At 38.9% G+C, this 16,676-nt stretch overlaps 2 protein-coding genes across 3 annotated transcripts in view; one reads left to right on the forward strand and one right to left on the reverse strand.

Annotated features, from left to right (window-relative positions):
* The first annotated feature begins 275 nt into the window (after window positions 1-275).
* On the forward strand, window positions 276-6,258 carry LOC105386055 (ubiquitin carboxyl-terminal hydrolase isozyme L5). Of its 2 annotated transcripts, none has more exons than XM_011556534.3 (9): window positions 276-419; window positions 938-1,019; window positions 1,477-1,540; window positions 1,825-1,930; window positions 2,221-2,448; window positions 2,802-2,959; window positions 3,534-3,683; window positions 4,151-4,210; window positions 5,225-6,258. In XM_011556534.3, the coding sequence occupies exons 2-9, from the start codon at window positions 953-955 to the stop codon at window positions 5,352-5,354; spliced, it is 963 nt and encodes a 320-aa protein (XP_011554836.1). In that variant the 5' UTR covers window positions 276-419; window positions 938-952; the 3' UTR covers window positions 5,355-6,258. The 2 variants fall into 2 exon arrangements, with proteins under 2 accessions (XP_011554836.1, XP_011554837.1); XM_011556535.3 differs by lacking the exon at window positions 276-419 and adding an exon at window positions 728-752.
* LOC105386054 (angiopoietin-related protein 2) overlaps window positions 5,571-16,676 on the reverse strand; it is a 63,551-nt gene continuing 52,445 nt past the window's right edge. Inside the window, exons 4-8 of the mRNA XM_048632443.1 lie at window positions 11,050-11,181; window positions 9,954-10,141; window positions 9,435-9,578; window positions 8,329-8,453; window positions 5,571-7,742 (exon numbers count right to left, since the gene is read on the reverse strand). Coding sequence (XP_048488400.1) covers window positions 7,651-7,742; window positions 8,329-8,453; window positions 9,435-9,578; window positions 9,954-10,141; window positions 11,050-11,181 — 681 coding nt within the window. The 3' untranslated portion in view covers window positions 5,571-7,650. The remainder of the gene's footprint in view (window positions 7,743-8,328; window positions 8,454-9,434; window positions 9,579-9,953; window positions 10,142-11,049; window positions 11,182-16,676) is intronic.

Consider the following 16,676-nt stretch of genomic DNA (forward strand, 5'->3'; position numbering starts at 1 on the left):
GCAGTTTGCGCTGCAACAACACATCTATACAAATTTTACCTTAAAACGCTCAAGTCTGAGATATTCGTTCTAGTCTAGCTCGATTTTTTTGATGTTGCCACCACGCTTCGGATCGCCGCGCCGGCACACGCCAACGAGCGATCGTTGGCATTCGCTAAGCCGTCGATTGCAGCAACGAAGGCCAACGAATCCGTTCGTTGGCCTTCGTTGGGCCGGTTTGTACGCAGCTTTAAAAAAACTCAAAATAATTACCACTTCACGCTCTAAAAAGTTCACAGACAAAAAAATATATATCTTGACATTTAGCAATGGTGTGGTTTGGTTTTATCATTTATGTCAAAAAATAAAAATCTGTAAATCAAAAATTTTGCTAGTCAGCGCAGCGTAAACAATCACACAATTTTCCAAAACTTCAGAAGGCATGTAAATTGTAATTAGTTTCTAGATAGGTAGTTACTGTTATTATCCAACCATATTTTAAATCTGTGGCTAGTCTTTTTATCACAGCTTCACTAATTTTCTCTACAAAATATTCTTCGAGTAATATTGTCGGCACGCCATAATTATGTATTTAGAATCGATAATTAAGACAAAGCGCGCAATTGTGTATTGATTACTGTGTTGGAGGTGAAAGGGGTGAGGTGTGGGAGTCTTTTTCCTGGACCCGCCCTTCTAAAGAACCGCATTGTACACGTATCATTTTCGGTTAAAATAACAAAGAAAGCTATTGAGAATCATCATCCGTGATTTTGGTATTCCTTTGTTATCTAAGCAACAAGTCCCTTCAGTGAGCCGTAATTTCTAATTAGTTAAAAAAATATTTCCTAATTCTCTTCTGTTTGAACTCTTGACCACACCTCTTTAGTGTGGTATACTTACACAATAAATTTTCAATAAGATAGTAGTGCAAGTTCATGTTGAAATTTTTTATTTTCAGTATTCTGAAGTCAACATGCCAGGAAATTGGTGTCTCATCGAGAGTGACCCGGGAGTCTTTACACAGCTCATTAAGGCCTATGGTGAGTTCAACAAACTTAAGTTATTACCACCATGACAAAGCAATTGTATTTAATTATTTTATACTTGGCATTATCTAAATGTGCCTTTAAATTAAAGGGGCATTAGGGAAGGGGCATTCCTAAAGAAGTTCCACCAGAGAAAATATTGCTGCTGCTTGTGCCTCCAGGTCCTGTAGTACGGGGTGCTATTAAAACATGACAAAAGTTCACTGTCACACTAACACTTGAGGCTGCACGATGTGAGTGAGCGCGATGCAAAACTTTTGTCATGTCTTAACAGCGCCCTGTAGCCTAGCCCTTCTGACTTATACATTGCACTCATCCTTAGCTAACTATCCCAAGGACAAAACAAAAAGTATAATAAACACCCATTTATTAAAATCTCAATAATTCAAACCTCTATAGTCCTAATTTATCCTCTATAGTTCCTAACAAAATCATTTGGAATGTTTCACAGGTTGTAAAGGAGTACAGGTGGAGGAGCTCTGGAGTATTGATGATGGGATTTTCGAAAATTTAAGGTAGGTACATATTATTCAAATATTGAGATGATGCATCTACGTTACGAGGATTTACGTTAGGTTCCACAGCATCCCTTCAAACAGTAGATTTAAATGAGCATTCAAATCATCTGGATGTTCAATTATGGTAGTTTTTTTTTACCATCATATATTTTAAGAAAATCATTGGAATCAGAGAGGCATATCTACTCCATAAAGCTATATGGAGTATATACTACTGTATGTAAAGATATATTCTATTCTATACTATTATGTGCTTACATCATGATGCTGACATGTTTCAGGCCAGTTCACGGGCTGATCTTCCTCTTCAAATGGGTTCAAGACGAGGAGCCGTCCGGTCCGGTGGTCACAGACAACAGACTCAAAAGCATATACTTTGCTAAACAGGTACAGGCACTAACACCATCTGCATGAGAAAGAACCCCAGTAAAACTCCACCTTGTATTAAATACCATTTAATAAAACACTGACCATGAGATGGAGTTTAAAGTGATAAATACTGATAAAAGTATTATTGCCAGTCAGTACCACAAACTTGTCTCTGACGCCAACAGCTTTTTACACACGCAGCGTGTGAAAATCAACTGACCAGTAGTTCGGCATTCATCCCTCCCTCAAATATTTTTCCACACTTTTTCCTATCCATGACTTTTCAAAAATTGAAACTTCACTTCCAGGTGATAAACAACGCCTGTGCCAGCCAGGCGGTGATCAGCATCTTGATGAACTGCCACCACCCGGACCTTCAGCTCGGTGAAGACCTGGAGACCCTCAAGGAGTTCAGCATGCAACTGGACCCGTCCATGCGAGGCCTAGCCCTCAGCAACTCGACCACGGTGCGCGCCGCACACAACTCCATGGCTAGACAGGCCCTCTTCGAATTTGACCCCAAAGTGAACGCTAAAGTGAGTATTTTTTTAGTTCCACTGCTACCCCCTTATAATAATAAACGTAGACTAAACATAGATCTGGTTATGAACCGACTTTGACTAATGTTTCTAAATCAGAACTACCTTTAGACACATGGCTTGTCACCATGGTGAAAATATTGGCGTTTTATACTCTGGATAGTCAGCAATTAACGCTAATTTGACTCCTTTCACGGCAAGCATCCTTAAACGGGCTCTTAGTTGTACTCAAGAGCCACCCTAAACCAGTTGGCGATTATTGACTGAAAAACTCTTTCTTCATTAGAATCCTGTGCCACAGCAGTGGGGTGTGATGACGTTGCTTTATTTTTTCCATCTGTTGTTTCTAGGACGACGAAGTGTACCACTTTGTGAGCTACATGCCGATAGAGGGTCGTCTGTACGAGTTGGATGGTTTGCGCGACGGGCCGATCGACCTTGGCCCCGTGGCCGGCAGCCAGGACTGGCTGGATGTGGTCCGCCCGATCATCATGAGGAGAATGAACAGGTATGCTGCTGACTGAGTCGTAGTGCTGTTAGAATTGCCGCATATGTAGCTCTCGGGTTGCGTGACTGAGCGTAGCGAGGACGCTACAATAGTCTGAGTGACTAAAAGTAAGGGTTGACCCGGGGTTCATACTGTGCTTTCGAGCTGGACGGGTTGCGTGACGGGCCGATCGACCTTGGACCCGTGGATGATCGACCTTGGACCCGAAGCCGATTGACCTTAGTCACGTGGCCGGTAGCAAGGACTGGCTGGACGTGGTCCGCCTGATTTATCATGAGGAGGAGGAACAAATATGCTGCTGACGGACTCTGGGTGCTGACCTTACATTTTTACCTAAGTGATGAAACCCAGATTCAGTTTCCTAAACGGGGATCAGGTTCCTCGCGAGATCCCCTTGCAAAACAATTCTCACACACATTCTCTCACAAGTCGGTTCATATTTTTATACCTGAATACTTAAGAGCTATCCTGTAAACGTGGTGGTAGATTTACTCTTCGTTAAAGCCAGTATCCTGTAGCGTCTCACACTCATTTATCATTGCAAGAAGCTTATAAAACCACGTCCGTCTGGCAGGTTCACCGAGGGCGAGATCCATTTCAACCTGATGGCGATCGTGTCGAACCGCAAGATGATCTACGAGCGGCAACTGGACGAGTTGCTCAACGAATCGCAGATGTTGTCCATGGAGTCGGACGAGTTGGAGAACGAGATACCGAGGCTAAGGTGATTATTATATATACATTTGTTCATTTAAAATACATACATATTACACAATATAAATCCGCCAAACTATAGACACATAGTTTGCTGGCGTGGGAGAGAGGTCTCTTAAACATAAACATTAAATATCTACATTACCTGCTATATCTACCCATGTTAGTGACTCGACTTTATGATGATAAATTCGCGACACTAGACATAATACATACAGTGAGGGTACAGGGTGGAATGAAAGCCGGTGCCTCAGGAACTTTTTAAAGTCATCGTTGACAATTTAAGTCTAAATATCATTCTGCATAATGCTACTCCAAGGCATCGGCCATTCGAAAACAGCTCAGTACGAGTATCAGAACAGAAGTCTACCACGGATGAATATGATGGCAAAACACTGGCATGCTGCTTAGCTGAGATAGCGAAATTGACTTCACTGACAAACCCAATTATCTAATCTCAAAGTGTTCTCTATTTAGGATGCTGATAGAATTCGAAGACGTGAAACAGGCCCGCTACGAACAAGAGATGGCTCGCAGGTATAGTTGTAAATATGGACGCCCTATGGTAATATTAAACGGCGAAATCACGGTAGGTACCGTCAGGGCACGGCCGGTTGCCATCGCTGGCAGTTGCTGACATATGCCATTTAGCTTCCATCCGGCTAGCCAGCACTTGGTAAACGCTGACAGTAAGCGACTGACTGTGAGCGCAACTTGGCCGTGTCTATAATGCAGCTACAGGAAAACTGACTGTGAGGCGTTGTTTTTGGTTTGAAAATGTTTTGTTTCGCGTTTTGTTTTTGTTGGTTTAGATCTAAAATTACACGGCCTGAGATAGCATTTTTTGTTGCGATTTTTACGTGCCTCTTTCTTTTTTCTCTCGCTTTTAATGATTGATCTATCAGGCAAATATAAGATTATGTTGTAGTTAAGGCAAATTTCACTATGCACTCACGCCTTGCACTAATGCACACCCTAGGGTAAGAAGGGCGTGCTTTACAGCAAATAACAGAAAAATTCTCTAATGAAAAGAACAAGTGCCTACGTAATACAAAAGTGACAGAACATCAGTGACAAACTAAACTGTAAAGTTTAATTTAAATTGATGTGCTTTTTTGTTTTATTTTAGTCTCGTTTTGCAGTTTTTCTGTAGCTACCCAAGCTACACTATTCATTTAATACTTTTATCTTTAGATTAATTAAATAATTAAAATTAATTACTTAGTTATAATATTTTTTCAATATCTCACGTAATGCTTGCTAAAACACTTTTTTAATATCATTTTTAAGTATAGAGGATGTTGGAAAATGGTACGGTAAAACTAATGTAACTTTTATGTTAAGTTTGTATTTCAATTTGTCAGTTATTCAGCATATTACCAGTTTAGTCACCTGCTTTGGATTACCATACCACTTTAGCAACGTCTTCTTAGAATTATTACTAACCTTTTCTAACCAGCGCAAGCGGTTAAAATTTAAATTACTAACAAACTAACCCAATACAACGTCTCCGTGATCAAATAATTCAACTGGTTTTGTAATTCCTCCCAGGAAACACAACTATATACCATTCATAATAGAACTTCTAAAAATTCTGGCCGAGGAAAGAAAGCTGATGCCACTGTACGAAAGGGCAAAGGAGCGGGCAAGCGAAAAATCCGCCAAGAAAATGAAGACCTAGACGACGTAGATTAAATTGTACGCCTAAGCATGTATATGCCTGCGCAGATGAGGGCCTTTTCTCACCAAAACTTTCGTCCAATATATTTCATAAATTACGGGGATTTTTTTGACCGTATTCAAAAAAGAAAAGGTTCTCAATTAATCTACATGTATTATTTTAAATGAAGTTTTCTTGAATGTGCTTTATTCCATACAATTTACAAGGGATATTTTAATGAGAAAAGTCTTGCGGACAAAAGGCAATTCGTTTGGTGCCACGTTAACCTTCTGTATTATCGATGTTTTATGAAACCGTAATGGTTTTATATTTATTTGTGTCGCTTATTCTCTGTATTCACATAATTAATGTTTTCGTGTCTCTTCAACAGGATCCATGTATAATATTTTGTATTAAAATATATCAATAGAAACATAATTAACTAATGTCGTAAAAACATCGTTCTACCTAGAATGTTACTCAGTAAAGAATTAGTTTTTACTTCGAATATGTGCATTAAATTCAGTAGGTAAGTAGTAACAAAAATGTTGTCTTTCATTTATAGCTACATATGATTTGAATAGGTTATAGGTACATAAGTAACATGTGCTAAGCAGCTGAGTTTTATGTTTCTTGTCTCAGCCGACTGAATTTATGGTTGTATACTTTCTAGTTTATTTAATTATACTTAATATTTTTTGTGGAAATCGATTCATACCCCTAGTATACTTACTACTGACAAGTACTGAACTATTTTATGGACTATATGAAAAAAAAAAAACTATTGTGATGGATGTATTTATAAAATACTCAATGAATTGAACACAGTGTAGTACTTGTAAACTTAATACATTAACATACATTAGCATAGTTTACTGTAAAATCCGATTAATGAAATAAAACGATCGTTTATATATATTAAAAATATTTTTTATTTACTATCTTACAAGATTGTCTTATGCAATTTTCAATGATAACAATATTTTATTTTATTTTATTTAAATACGTAGGTACTTTTGTATGCTGCTCTTTGTACAGATACAGTTTTTGCAACATTCTGTATAAATCAAAATATTTATTTATTCAAAGTCGAAATAGGTGTGCCGATTTCAGAGAACTGTTGAAATTACAGACAGAAGCTGGTTTCGCTTACACTAGTAATATGACCTACATACACAATAATATGTCCTAGTGTTCAGGTACGTTTTGTAGACAAACATAAAGAAGATAATTCATCAAATAACTAATTTGACATGATACTGAAGCAATGCACAAGAGTAATCAATCCAAAAGCCACATTACTTATAGTGAAAATAATTCATACAATAGTTTCTTCTTCAAATGTTAGTTTTCGTTGTCTTTAGCTAGTACACTTTCATATTAATTATTTCTTTATTTACACCTTATTATAAACCTTTCTTATACTAAAGCCTATATCTAGAATGAAACGATATTGATGTCTGAAGTCCTGATGAATAATAAATTAATGAAATTGGGGATGTGGCACTTCTGCAGCAATTCTTTCTATTTACAAAAATACAATACAAAATTGCTTTAGGAAAGCTGCAAGACAGATGTTGAGCCCAATAATGAAAAATACGATTTGGATGATGGGTGATCATGATTTTTATACAATAACTACGGTATGATGGTACGCTGATGGGGAATATTTACAGTTTTAAAGTAAGGATATGTCACTCGATGTCATTTGCGTTCACGCCTGTATTAAGTGCACATGTACTAAACATTATGTCTGCCTACAAGGTAAACTAGATTGCAGGTATTATTGTTCCTGGGATGTAAATTTTCACACTCCTTTCACAAGTTTAAATTTAATTTGGTAGAATGCAGGCGTGACAAACATTAGACAAACAACCGGACATGGCACAAGCTTACACGTACTTACACAAATTAAATAAATGGCAGCCCGTCTTGGAAAAGCGATTGAAATAAGCTGTCGCTGGAGAAACAAAGCAAGCAAAACAGATTTTAACTATAACAAAACAATACGATATTAATGCTAGAACAATTACTTCAAAGAATTACACGAAACAGCAGGTGTAATTGTTATGGCAAGAATTAATCTAACAGCTAACGATAATAAATAGTGACACCGGGCAGAATTCCCTCTTAAACAACCGACCAATAGTTGGCCACAATGTAATCCGGCCGTTGAATGTCAAGGGAACTGCCTTGCACCACTGTATAAGACCTATAGCGGCGACAGATATGATAATTTGGTGATGGCTTAGCCTGTGCCATTTGGTATGTTTCGTGGAGTGACCTAGCGGTTGGGAGGGGGTGCGGGGGGCGGGGTTCACGTGTTCGGTTGGACGCCCTTGGGCTTGATCATCATGGAGGCGCGCTTCAGCGTGTAGTCCCAGCCCCTCCAGCGGAACCAGACGATCCCTGGAAAACAGAGACATGATGGTTTTATAATTGGCAGTGAATCGTTTATAAAGATGCTTAACAATAATTATACACTGCTGGTATACATCTGCCTAGGTGCGAGTCGGACCGTGCCATCTTCTGAGGCTCTAACATTACAAATTCCTGTCAGTGCTGCTGGACTGGCCACCGTGGTAAAATTATTAGCCAGTTCAATTATCCGTAAGTAAATGACTGACCAGGGTGCGCCGGACGCAGATAAGACGAGGCTCTTTTAATAGCATGCAGATTCCATCACGCATGCGGTACTGCCCAGCACGCTTCATGAAAGTATCCATTGTGACGGGAGGCATATGATCGCGAGACGCGGGAAAATGGTGACCATCCCGCGTACGTGATGGAATCCGCATGTTGTTAAAACAGTATTTCACTCGGGGAGGCTCCTCGCACCCTAGCCATGGACATGTCGCACGGGGCGCTATGAAGACGTGTCAAAAGTTCTCCGTCGCGCTCGCTCTTGAGACTACGCGCTGTGAGTAAGCGCGATTCAAAACCCTTGTCTCGTCTTAAATGCGCCCCGTAGTAGTCGTTGGCGGTGTTGGCTCACCTTGCCTCGCTGTGAGGTCCTGAGGGTCGTGTAGGTACAGGCCGTTGAGCCCGCGGCCGCAAGACTTCCACCACCAGCCGCCCTTCAGCATCGAGGCGCAGTTGAGCGAAGAGCGGTCGTTGTCTCTGCGATGTGGACGGAATATGTGAGGATCAGTTTGATGGAATTATAAGATTTTTTTATAGGGTGACAAATAAAAGATACTAGCTCGTCGAGGGTTTGTCATGTTATGAAAAGATTGGCCAGTCAGAATAAGCGCTAACTGCCTGCGCTGCACGTATATAGTTAAAGTACTTACTGTTGATACGTCAATCGAGGCTCCTAACGTGCACCCCATTATAATTAGGTATTGATGGTGAGATTTGCCTATTTAAGTTAATTAAATTTTGCACTCTCCATGTCGGTGTGGCTAAAATAATAATTATCATCGGTTGGTAACAGCTGTTATTTAGTGCTGTGAAATAATGTGTGGAACTCCCATTGAGTAGAGGGTACACCAGAGTCCTATGGTGTTCATGGGACCACCCGTTAAAACTTTTTTATGGTAAGTAACTACCTTCTCTTTCATAGGACTCTTCAAAAGTCCTCACAAATTTTTGTACCAGTCAAAAAATAGATTATGATGTCGATTCTGAAGGCAGAAATTCTAATTTTAACGCTGTCAAAATTACATTAAACAACTAAAAAAATTGCTAGCGTAAATGACATTCACGGATACAATCATAAAGTCGAATTTTAAACAAAGAAATTAAGGTTTTGACAGCTCTAAATTTGAATTTCTGCCTTCAGAATCGACATTATTTACTAAAGGCGCCGACACAGTTGCGAACGTGGCTTACGGACGCGGCTGTCCACCGCGACTGATAGTGAGCACGGTCTTTTGGGACAGATCGTGCCAGATCGCACTCGGGCGTCTGGAAGCTGAAGGTCAGCCCAAGGTTACGTCCGCGACTTACGTCCAATAGTTTGAACAGCGTAGTGTACCTGCCTTACCTAGACACCTTTAAGTCGCGGCTGACAGCGTCAGCGCGTCCGCTAGTGTGTCGGCGCCTCTATAAAAGTACCTACCTACCTACATACTTAAATATTTTTACTAGCAAACTGACCTGTTGTAGGTGGAGAAGGGGCTGTTGTTGGACCCGTACCAGGGGTCGTTGAGCGAGTCCCCGGCCGTGCCCTCGTAGCCCTCGATCTCGAGCTTGTAGTATTCCGCTTCCGAGTAGATCTTGAAGTGCGAATACTGCGCGTATCTAAGGGCATTATAATTGTCTGTTAATATCAAGTTTCTCAGCTATTGCAACACCCAGGCTTGCTGCTCCAGTTTACTCGGGAGCTAGGCTGGCTGAGCTTAAATCAAGGGGATATGTAGAAAGGTTTCACTCGAGAGAGCTACGTACAGGAACTTCGCCCCCTTCGTTATCGAATTTTTTAGACGTCTCTATATCGATCTTCGCCATAAATACGGCCCTCTGATTGGAGGAATGCGAAACAAATGTCACTCACGTGCTGGCCCATCACCTCAAACAAATTATGACCGATAACTATATGCTGTTTTAGGGCCAACGCGCGAGTGCCATTTTATTGAGAGGGCGGCCCGATCCTTACGATAAGGGAGAACCAATTACCTCTTGTTTCCATCAAAGTCTTCCAGCTCAACCCTGAGCATGTAGTCGTCATTATTGGTCAGCATGTAGATGTTCTCGTTCCCGAGCCAGAACTCGCGGCTGGGGTCTCCGAAGCCGTTCTTGTAGTCGTTCCAGTCGCGGTTGAAGTTCTCCGCCGGGACCCCGAAGTCATCTCGTCGGTGGATCACCTGGAAACCGACGTGTGACGTCATTAGATGGCTGGTAGGACCGTGGCTGCTCTTGCTTGAAGAATATAGAGTGGTCCATGCAGAAGCTCTCTATAACTTAGTTTTTCTTTTTAAGTAACTGAAGTTTATTTTAAGCTCGTTTTTTGGTCCACGCGTGATATTGGCTAACTAGCCGTGTCATTGCTCACCTTGCTCGCACTCCTAAGTTGCTACATGTAAATGTGATATACCTACCTAGGTTCTTAACTGCTCTCTGCTGTGTAAGGGTGTATTTCCAAACACTAATTTTAATATTTCAATATAATCCTAAATGTTTACAGAACCAAAATTTTGTTAAGTTTAAGGTTTAAAGTACTCGAAAACTGTGTTTCTGTTGGAACGAATTATAGTCATCCATTTATTTACTTTAAACCTTAGTAAGTATATAATGTTTATAGGCGATTAATGTAATACCAATTTATAGATACTTAAATAGGCAATTACCTGTTAGGTACCTATGTAAACACTAACCGTGTCACGTAAAAATCCGGATAACATTAAAGTCAAGATAACGATCAATCTGTATCAAAACATTGAAAATCGAATTAAGATTATGTTTTTTGAATTAATTGGTAATGTCGTTGACCTTCACACATTTACTACCAAATTCTAGCCGGCTACATAAGTACTTACGCATTCTGCTCTAGATTGAGTTACCGAATATGTTTCTTATTATTACCTACCTACCTAAGTACGTAATCATCGTGGTAGGTTTTACCTTTTATTCTATCCCGGCCTATTACCGAATATGTTTCTTTTTATTTTCTTCGCTTTAATTAAGTACATACCACTTTTAATTCTTATCAGCACTGTTACTGTCTCTCCAATACATGCACCTATTTTCTTTCCTTCTCCTTTCAAATACTGACCGTCCAGCCGCCGTCAGCGACGCTCTGCTCGCAGTAGACCTTCAGGAACCAGTAGGTGGTGCCCCGGATCTGCAGGTAGTAGACTCCCGACTCCCTCATGCCGGCGTTCAGCAGGTCTATGCACGAGTAGCCCTGGGGAAGAGACGGGGGTTACTGGGTGTCAGGTCTTGGGGGTGGCGCGAGCTCATGATTTGTTTAGGTATTTATTTAAACTCGAACACTAAGTGCCAATTTCTTCATAGTGGGTTAGTTAGAGCATAGGGGATTATTGGTTGACTTTTGACACATCTCTCAAGAATTTAATATGGAGATGACGTTTAATTGATTAACCAATCCCGGTCGGTTAGATAACCGGCAATGGAGAAATTGGCACAGCTAAAACAACTAACATGATGATAGGGACACTTGTCTTAGTTGTCTTTTCGATAGGTAGTCTAGTAGCCTGTTGCCAGATCACGTTTAGTTTTTACGTGAACTTCGGTTTGATGCATAATTGACTCGCTAGAGGTCCGAATTTAAAATAAAATTTGACAATATCTGAAGATCAGCTGCACTTATGTATCTATGGTCTAATTAAGTATTACTCAAATACATTTTTAATTTCTTAAATGTATTTGAGTATAACTTACATAGATATACAGCAGGAGAATTTTCATAAAAATATTAAGATTTGTGCAGGATCGACATCATTATGCAGGTAAGTAGATACTTAGCAATCTATTAGCACGTTATTTGGACAGGTGTCTTGTCTAGCGATTATAACGGATATAAATCAATACTTATGAAACACTATATTATAGCTACGATTAGGTAACCAACTGTTTTGGGGAAAATATGATTTCTAAATAAATATAAGTAGTTAGTATTTTATTTATTGCTAACATATTAGTAAGTAGGTACTCGTAATAGAAAAAGTATCATAATTAGAATTAATGTTTGTGTCTAATGTGACTGGTTATTGGTAATGCGACTTGTACAACTAGTTCTTAAATGTAGGTAGGTACGAGTAGTTACATGGCTAAGTATTTTTATTTTATTGGGAGTAACATCGCTTCATAATACTCTTGCATTCTATGCAATGCACTTAGGTAGGTATATAGTTTATGTCTTAAGAAAACCTTCGCCTTAGAAAATGATCAACTGAAAATGATTTGTTCAGGGAATATTTCTGTGAAGTTTCTAGTCTTTTTTGTTCTTGTCCGTGGATGAGTAGGTATAAAACTAAGTTCCCAGCTGTACAAAATAAATATATAAGTATAACGCAACACTTACGTTCGAAAGCCCTACCTACCTACCTGAATTTCCTGTATTGAATATGAATTACCAAAAAAGAAAACAAATCAACACGTCACAACATTAAACATAGAATATTAATTATTGCGAATTAATTATAAAATATATTTATACAATAACAAATAACATCGCGTCGGAAACACTATCACCCAACATAATTACAACACAGCGAACAAATTTAGATTCTAATGAGAACGTGACAAAGCTGACATTCACCTGTCACAGCCGAACGACTAGACACGCAACTACATACCAGACGAAGAAAAGCATGTAAATATTAGTACGACAGAGAATCTGAGATAAGTCGGCGCTAAATGTGTAATCTACATTCGAAAACGTCACCCTGATTCAATGCCGCCACGTACTTACGGAAACAAGGCGGTTCGCACTGACTTGTTGCTTATGTTGCGAAGTGTCTGTGGTTGAATAAAATTAAATAATATATGTGGGGACATCTCACACACAGCCATCCAACGCCAAACTAGGCAGAACCTGTGTTATGGGTGTCAGACAGCTGATATATGTTCACAAATACATACTAAATATAAATAACATCACTCAAGACCCGAGTACAAATATCTGTCTTTAAACAAATATCTGCCCCAGCCGGGAATCGAACCCGGGACCTTCGGCATAGCAGTGAGGGTCACTAACCACTACACCATTCAGTCGTATAGAAAACACGCACAGTTCAACACATAGAAAACGAATCTACGTGCGCTCATACAATTCACGCAACGCACGCACGCGTGATGCGGACTGCGCGGGCAGTGTGAGGATCGCTTAAGTTCGCATTGATTTCGATGTACGCGCCGAAAAACACCTGTTTTAATTACCTACATTGGTTACAATAGTTTTAGCTATTGTCACTTAATTACACTAACAGTTGTTTTTCTGCGCGTACATCGAGAGTTTTTTAATACACATTGTTTTTTTACCTAATGTAAAATTCGTATCTTAGGGTTAACTATTAAAGGCGATGCCATGCCACAGCTCACTCCAAACATAATTAATTGATATGAACCAACCATATCAATTAATTATGTTTGGATTAGATTAGTTAGTGGATAGAGATATCGATAACGATTTGAATTTGCTTTGTAACTGAATCAGGTAGCAGTTTCGCTTCGCCGAAGGAAATAAACATTTTGCTGAGGAAGGCAGATAAGTATTTAATTTAAACTTTTACCGTGTGTTAGTTTCAATTAAACGGATACTACACTCACAGGCAATGAAACAGTTCCAGTCACAAAATTCCGACACCAAACGACTCCAATTTTTTCAAAGATTTAATTAAATATTTTAGTAAACTATTACTGTTTTTAGTTGGTAACATCCTGATGCTCTGTTAAATGTAGTTCAATGTTGCAGAAGACGTCATTAAGAGAGACTTTTCCGCTTAGGAGTAATTTGGTGAGTTTCTCAGTGGAACCTTTTCATTGCCCGTGAGTGTATATAAAAGGAGCTTTATGGCGGATCTTCCAATCATTCAAGAGGAGAAGACAGCATTGTTACTCTGATTGGGGTAGGTTTAGGGATAGGTTTCTTTGGCCTAGACTTGCGTGTAAGTATGTAATATTTATCTACGACTAGCTGTTTCCGCGAGCTTCGCTTCGCATTAAAAAGTTTTCCCATGGGGATTCCACGGTAAAAAGTAGCCTATGGATTTCAAGCTAACTCCATATAAACTTACTTAATTAAAATCGATACAGCCGTTTTGACGTGAATAAGTAACAAAAATACACACATACTCACAAAATTTTGCCTTTATACATAATATTAAATAGGACTACACGCCGTAGACAGTAGTCGTATTTTATGGAGTAGGTCACACACTTTTCCGTTTCATTGATAGCCGTTGTGAATGTTATTTTCGTGTTAATGTTGATATGCCCATTAACCAATAACCAATGCTACTCGTAAGAAAGGGCAGAACAAATTATACACGTAACTACCTAAACTGTATAAGTATTATATTGAGAGTTTTAGACTCCCCGCAGACTGCAGACTTTAAGTCGGCCGATAGTTTGGTCGGGCTCTTAATCAGTATGGAGATGTATGGTAGTGCGCACACTCAACGATTATGTATCGGCCGATACTCCATACTGATAAAGAGGCCGACCAAACTATCAGCCGACTAAAAGTCTGCAGTCTGCGGGGGGTCTTAGGGTCCCTTTCCACCAGAGATGTGCTATGCAGCTATTCTGCGATGATGTGAAAGAAATCCGTTTCCATCAAATCCATGTTATGTAGACCAATAAATATGATTCGTGAATATCAAACGCATCCTTAGGAACGTAGCACATCTCTGGTGGAAAAGCACCCCTAGCGGGTTTAAAGGTGGCAATAGGCCGCGGTCAACATGGGGTTTCTATGTATTTCTACAGGGTGTTGAAAAAGGGTATACTAAGCCGAAAACTTTTTCCATCGAAACTTTGTTGGTCACGTGACTTTTTCCAAAACTCGTAGAATAAAAGTAAAGTTTTATAAGTAAAGTTGTTCAGAATGACCCCTTGAGTCACCCTCTTTTGGCTTAGTATACTCTTTTTGCAACACCCTGTATAAAACTCATTTAGCGTCATAACGCCCAACGGTTTATATATTTGTACAATTTAAGTAAATAACAAATGTCACTATGAAAGATTTCAGAACTTTCTTTTGAAAACGCGTTGAATTCTTTTGTACGGAGTTTTTTTTTTATCTCAATTTTTTTAGTAGGTACCTAAGTTTAAATACCTTAAGCACTAAAAAAATTAAGATAAAAAATGTAGGTATACGATTACGATTCATATTTAATACATAAAATCAAATGGTGACTCTGTGACACTTCGTCTGTGCTATCTCACAGTGGCTTCAAAGATAAGCGCTTTTTGGATTTTCTGAAGGCAATGCTTATGCCATTTTATATTGCTGTTTTATAGTTGTTTTTATCGTAGAAACAGACATCAATTCTGTAATTGGACCACTATATTAAGTACCACTACAATTACTAAGTTATGTGAAATTCTCACATTTCACCGCTCTAATGATTGTAACTAAAATAAGAGTTTTGTTCAGTGCATCGTATCCATTGTTCTGTGTAATTATAATAATAATAATTTAAGTTTCTCGTTAGTTTGTTGTTCTGATCCGCCTTCTATCTTAACTTTCAGTTTAATTTAACTAAGGTACTTATCATTTTAGAACTAAATGACTTATAGGTATAGTAGTTTCTTTAAAAAAAAAAGATTACGTGCAATGATTACATCTACAAGACGAAAACTGAAAAATAATTGTCACCTTCATGAGAATACACAAAAACGAGAGATCTCAGATTTAGATAAATGGTGATTTGATTTTTGTTTCTTACACTTTTGATAAAATCAGAATCATAAAGATCAGTCAAGTAATATTGAGCGACACCGTCATTTTCCTCTTACGGTACTAAAGGAAAGTGGTGGTATATTTCTATCACCGAAGGGCCACGCCTGTCACGACCTACCAATTTCCTTATTATATACCTAGCTTTGTCTTTCATACTTGATGTTGATTATTGTACTTCATCGCTTGCCGGGTGTCTGTCTACCCAGCTAAGGGCTTATTCACATAGTGACCCGTTTTACAGATCCATTTTACCGTATAAGTTATTAATCGGCGGTTTGATACAGTACCTAAGTATACAGGTAGTGTACAAAAAATGACATTCTCCATAGAAACAGTCACGTGACCAACATAGTTTCTATGAAAAATATTTATTTTTTCCGCGAATTTTCCAATTCTGATTTAATTTTTGGGCTTAGATATACCATGCTGCACATGTAGGTTTCGGCTTAGTATTCCATTTTTGCAACACCCTGTATTGCTGTTCATAGATCTCTGTACATACGCTACTGCGAAATAAAACGGATCCTGTAAATCAGATTTCTGTATGAAAGAGCCCTCTGGGTTTATTATATCCGTCACAGATGGGTGAACAGTAATTTTATGCCTGCCAACTCTCAGTCGCTTATATTTTATGCTAATTATATTACAGAGAGAAGGTACATTATATATTTTACACGTAAATAATAGACAATAAGTATTACGATCGAGTTAGCTGTCGAGTTCCTTATTATGTAGTTCTCAACTGAAAGCTACAAAATGATAGGTTATAGTGCCAGAAATATAGCATTACACAGAGGTATTGAAGTCGTCCTTTATAAGGTCAGCAAATCATCTTCATCATATTCATCATCAACACGACGACCGAATAAAAAAAATAGGCATTTGGTGTAGACATTATGTAAGTGGAACTTTTACACTGCTCGTGAGTGTAAATTGAATGTATTAGGTTAAGATATTTTTATCAGAGCGGT

This window comes from Plutella xylostella, chromosome Z, assembly GCF_932276165.1.
Source record: "Plutella xylostella chromosome Z, ilPluXylo3.1, whole genome shotgun sequence".
Classification (NCBI taxonomy): Eukaryota; Metazoa; Arthropoda; class Insecta; order Lepidoptera; family Plutellidae; genus Plutella; species Plutella xylostella.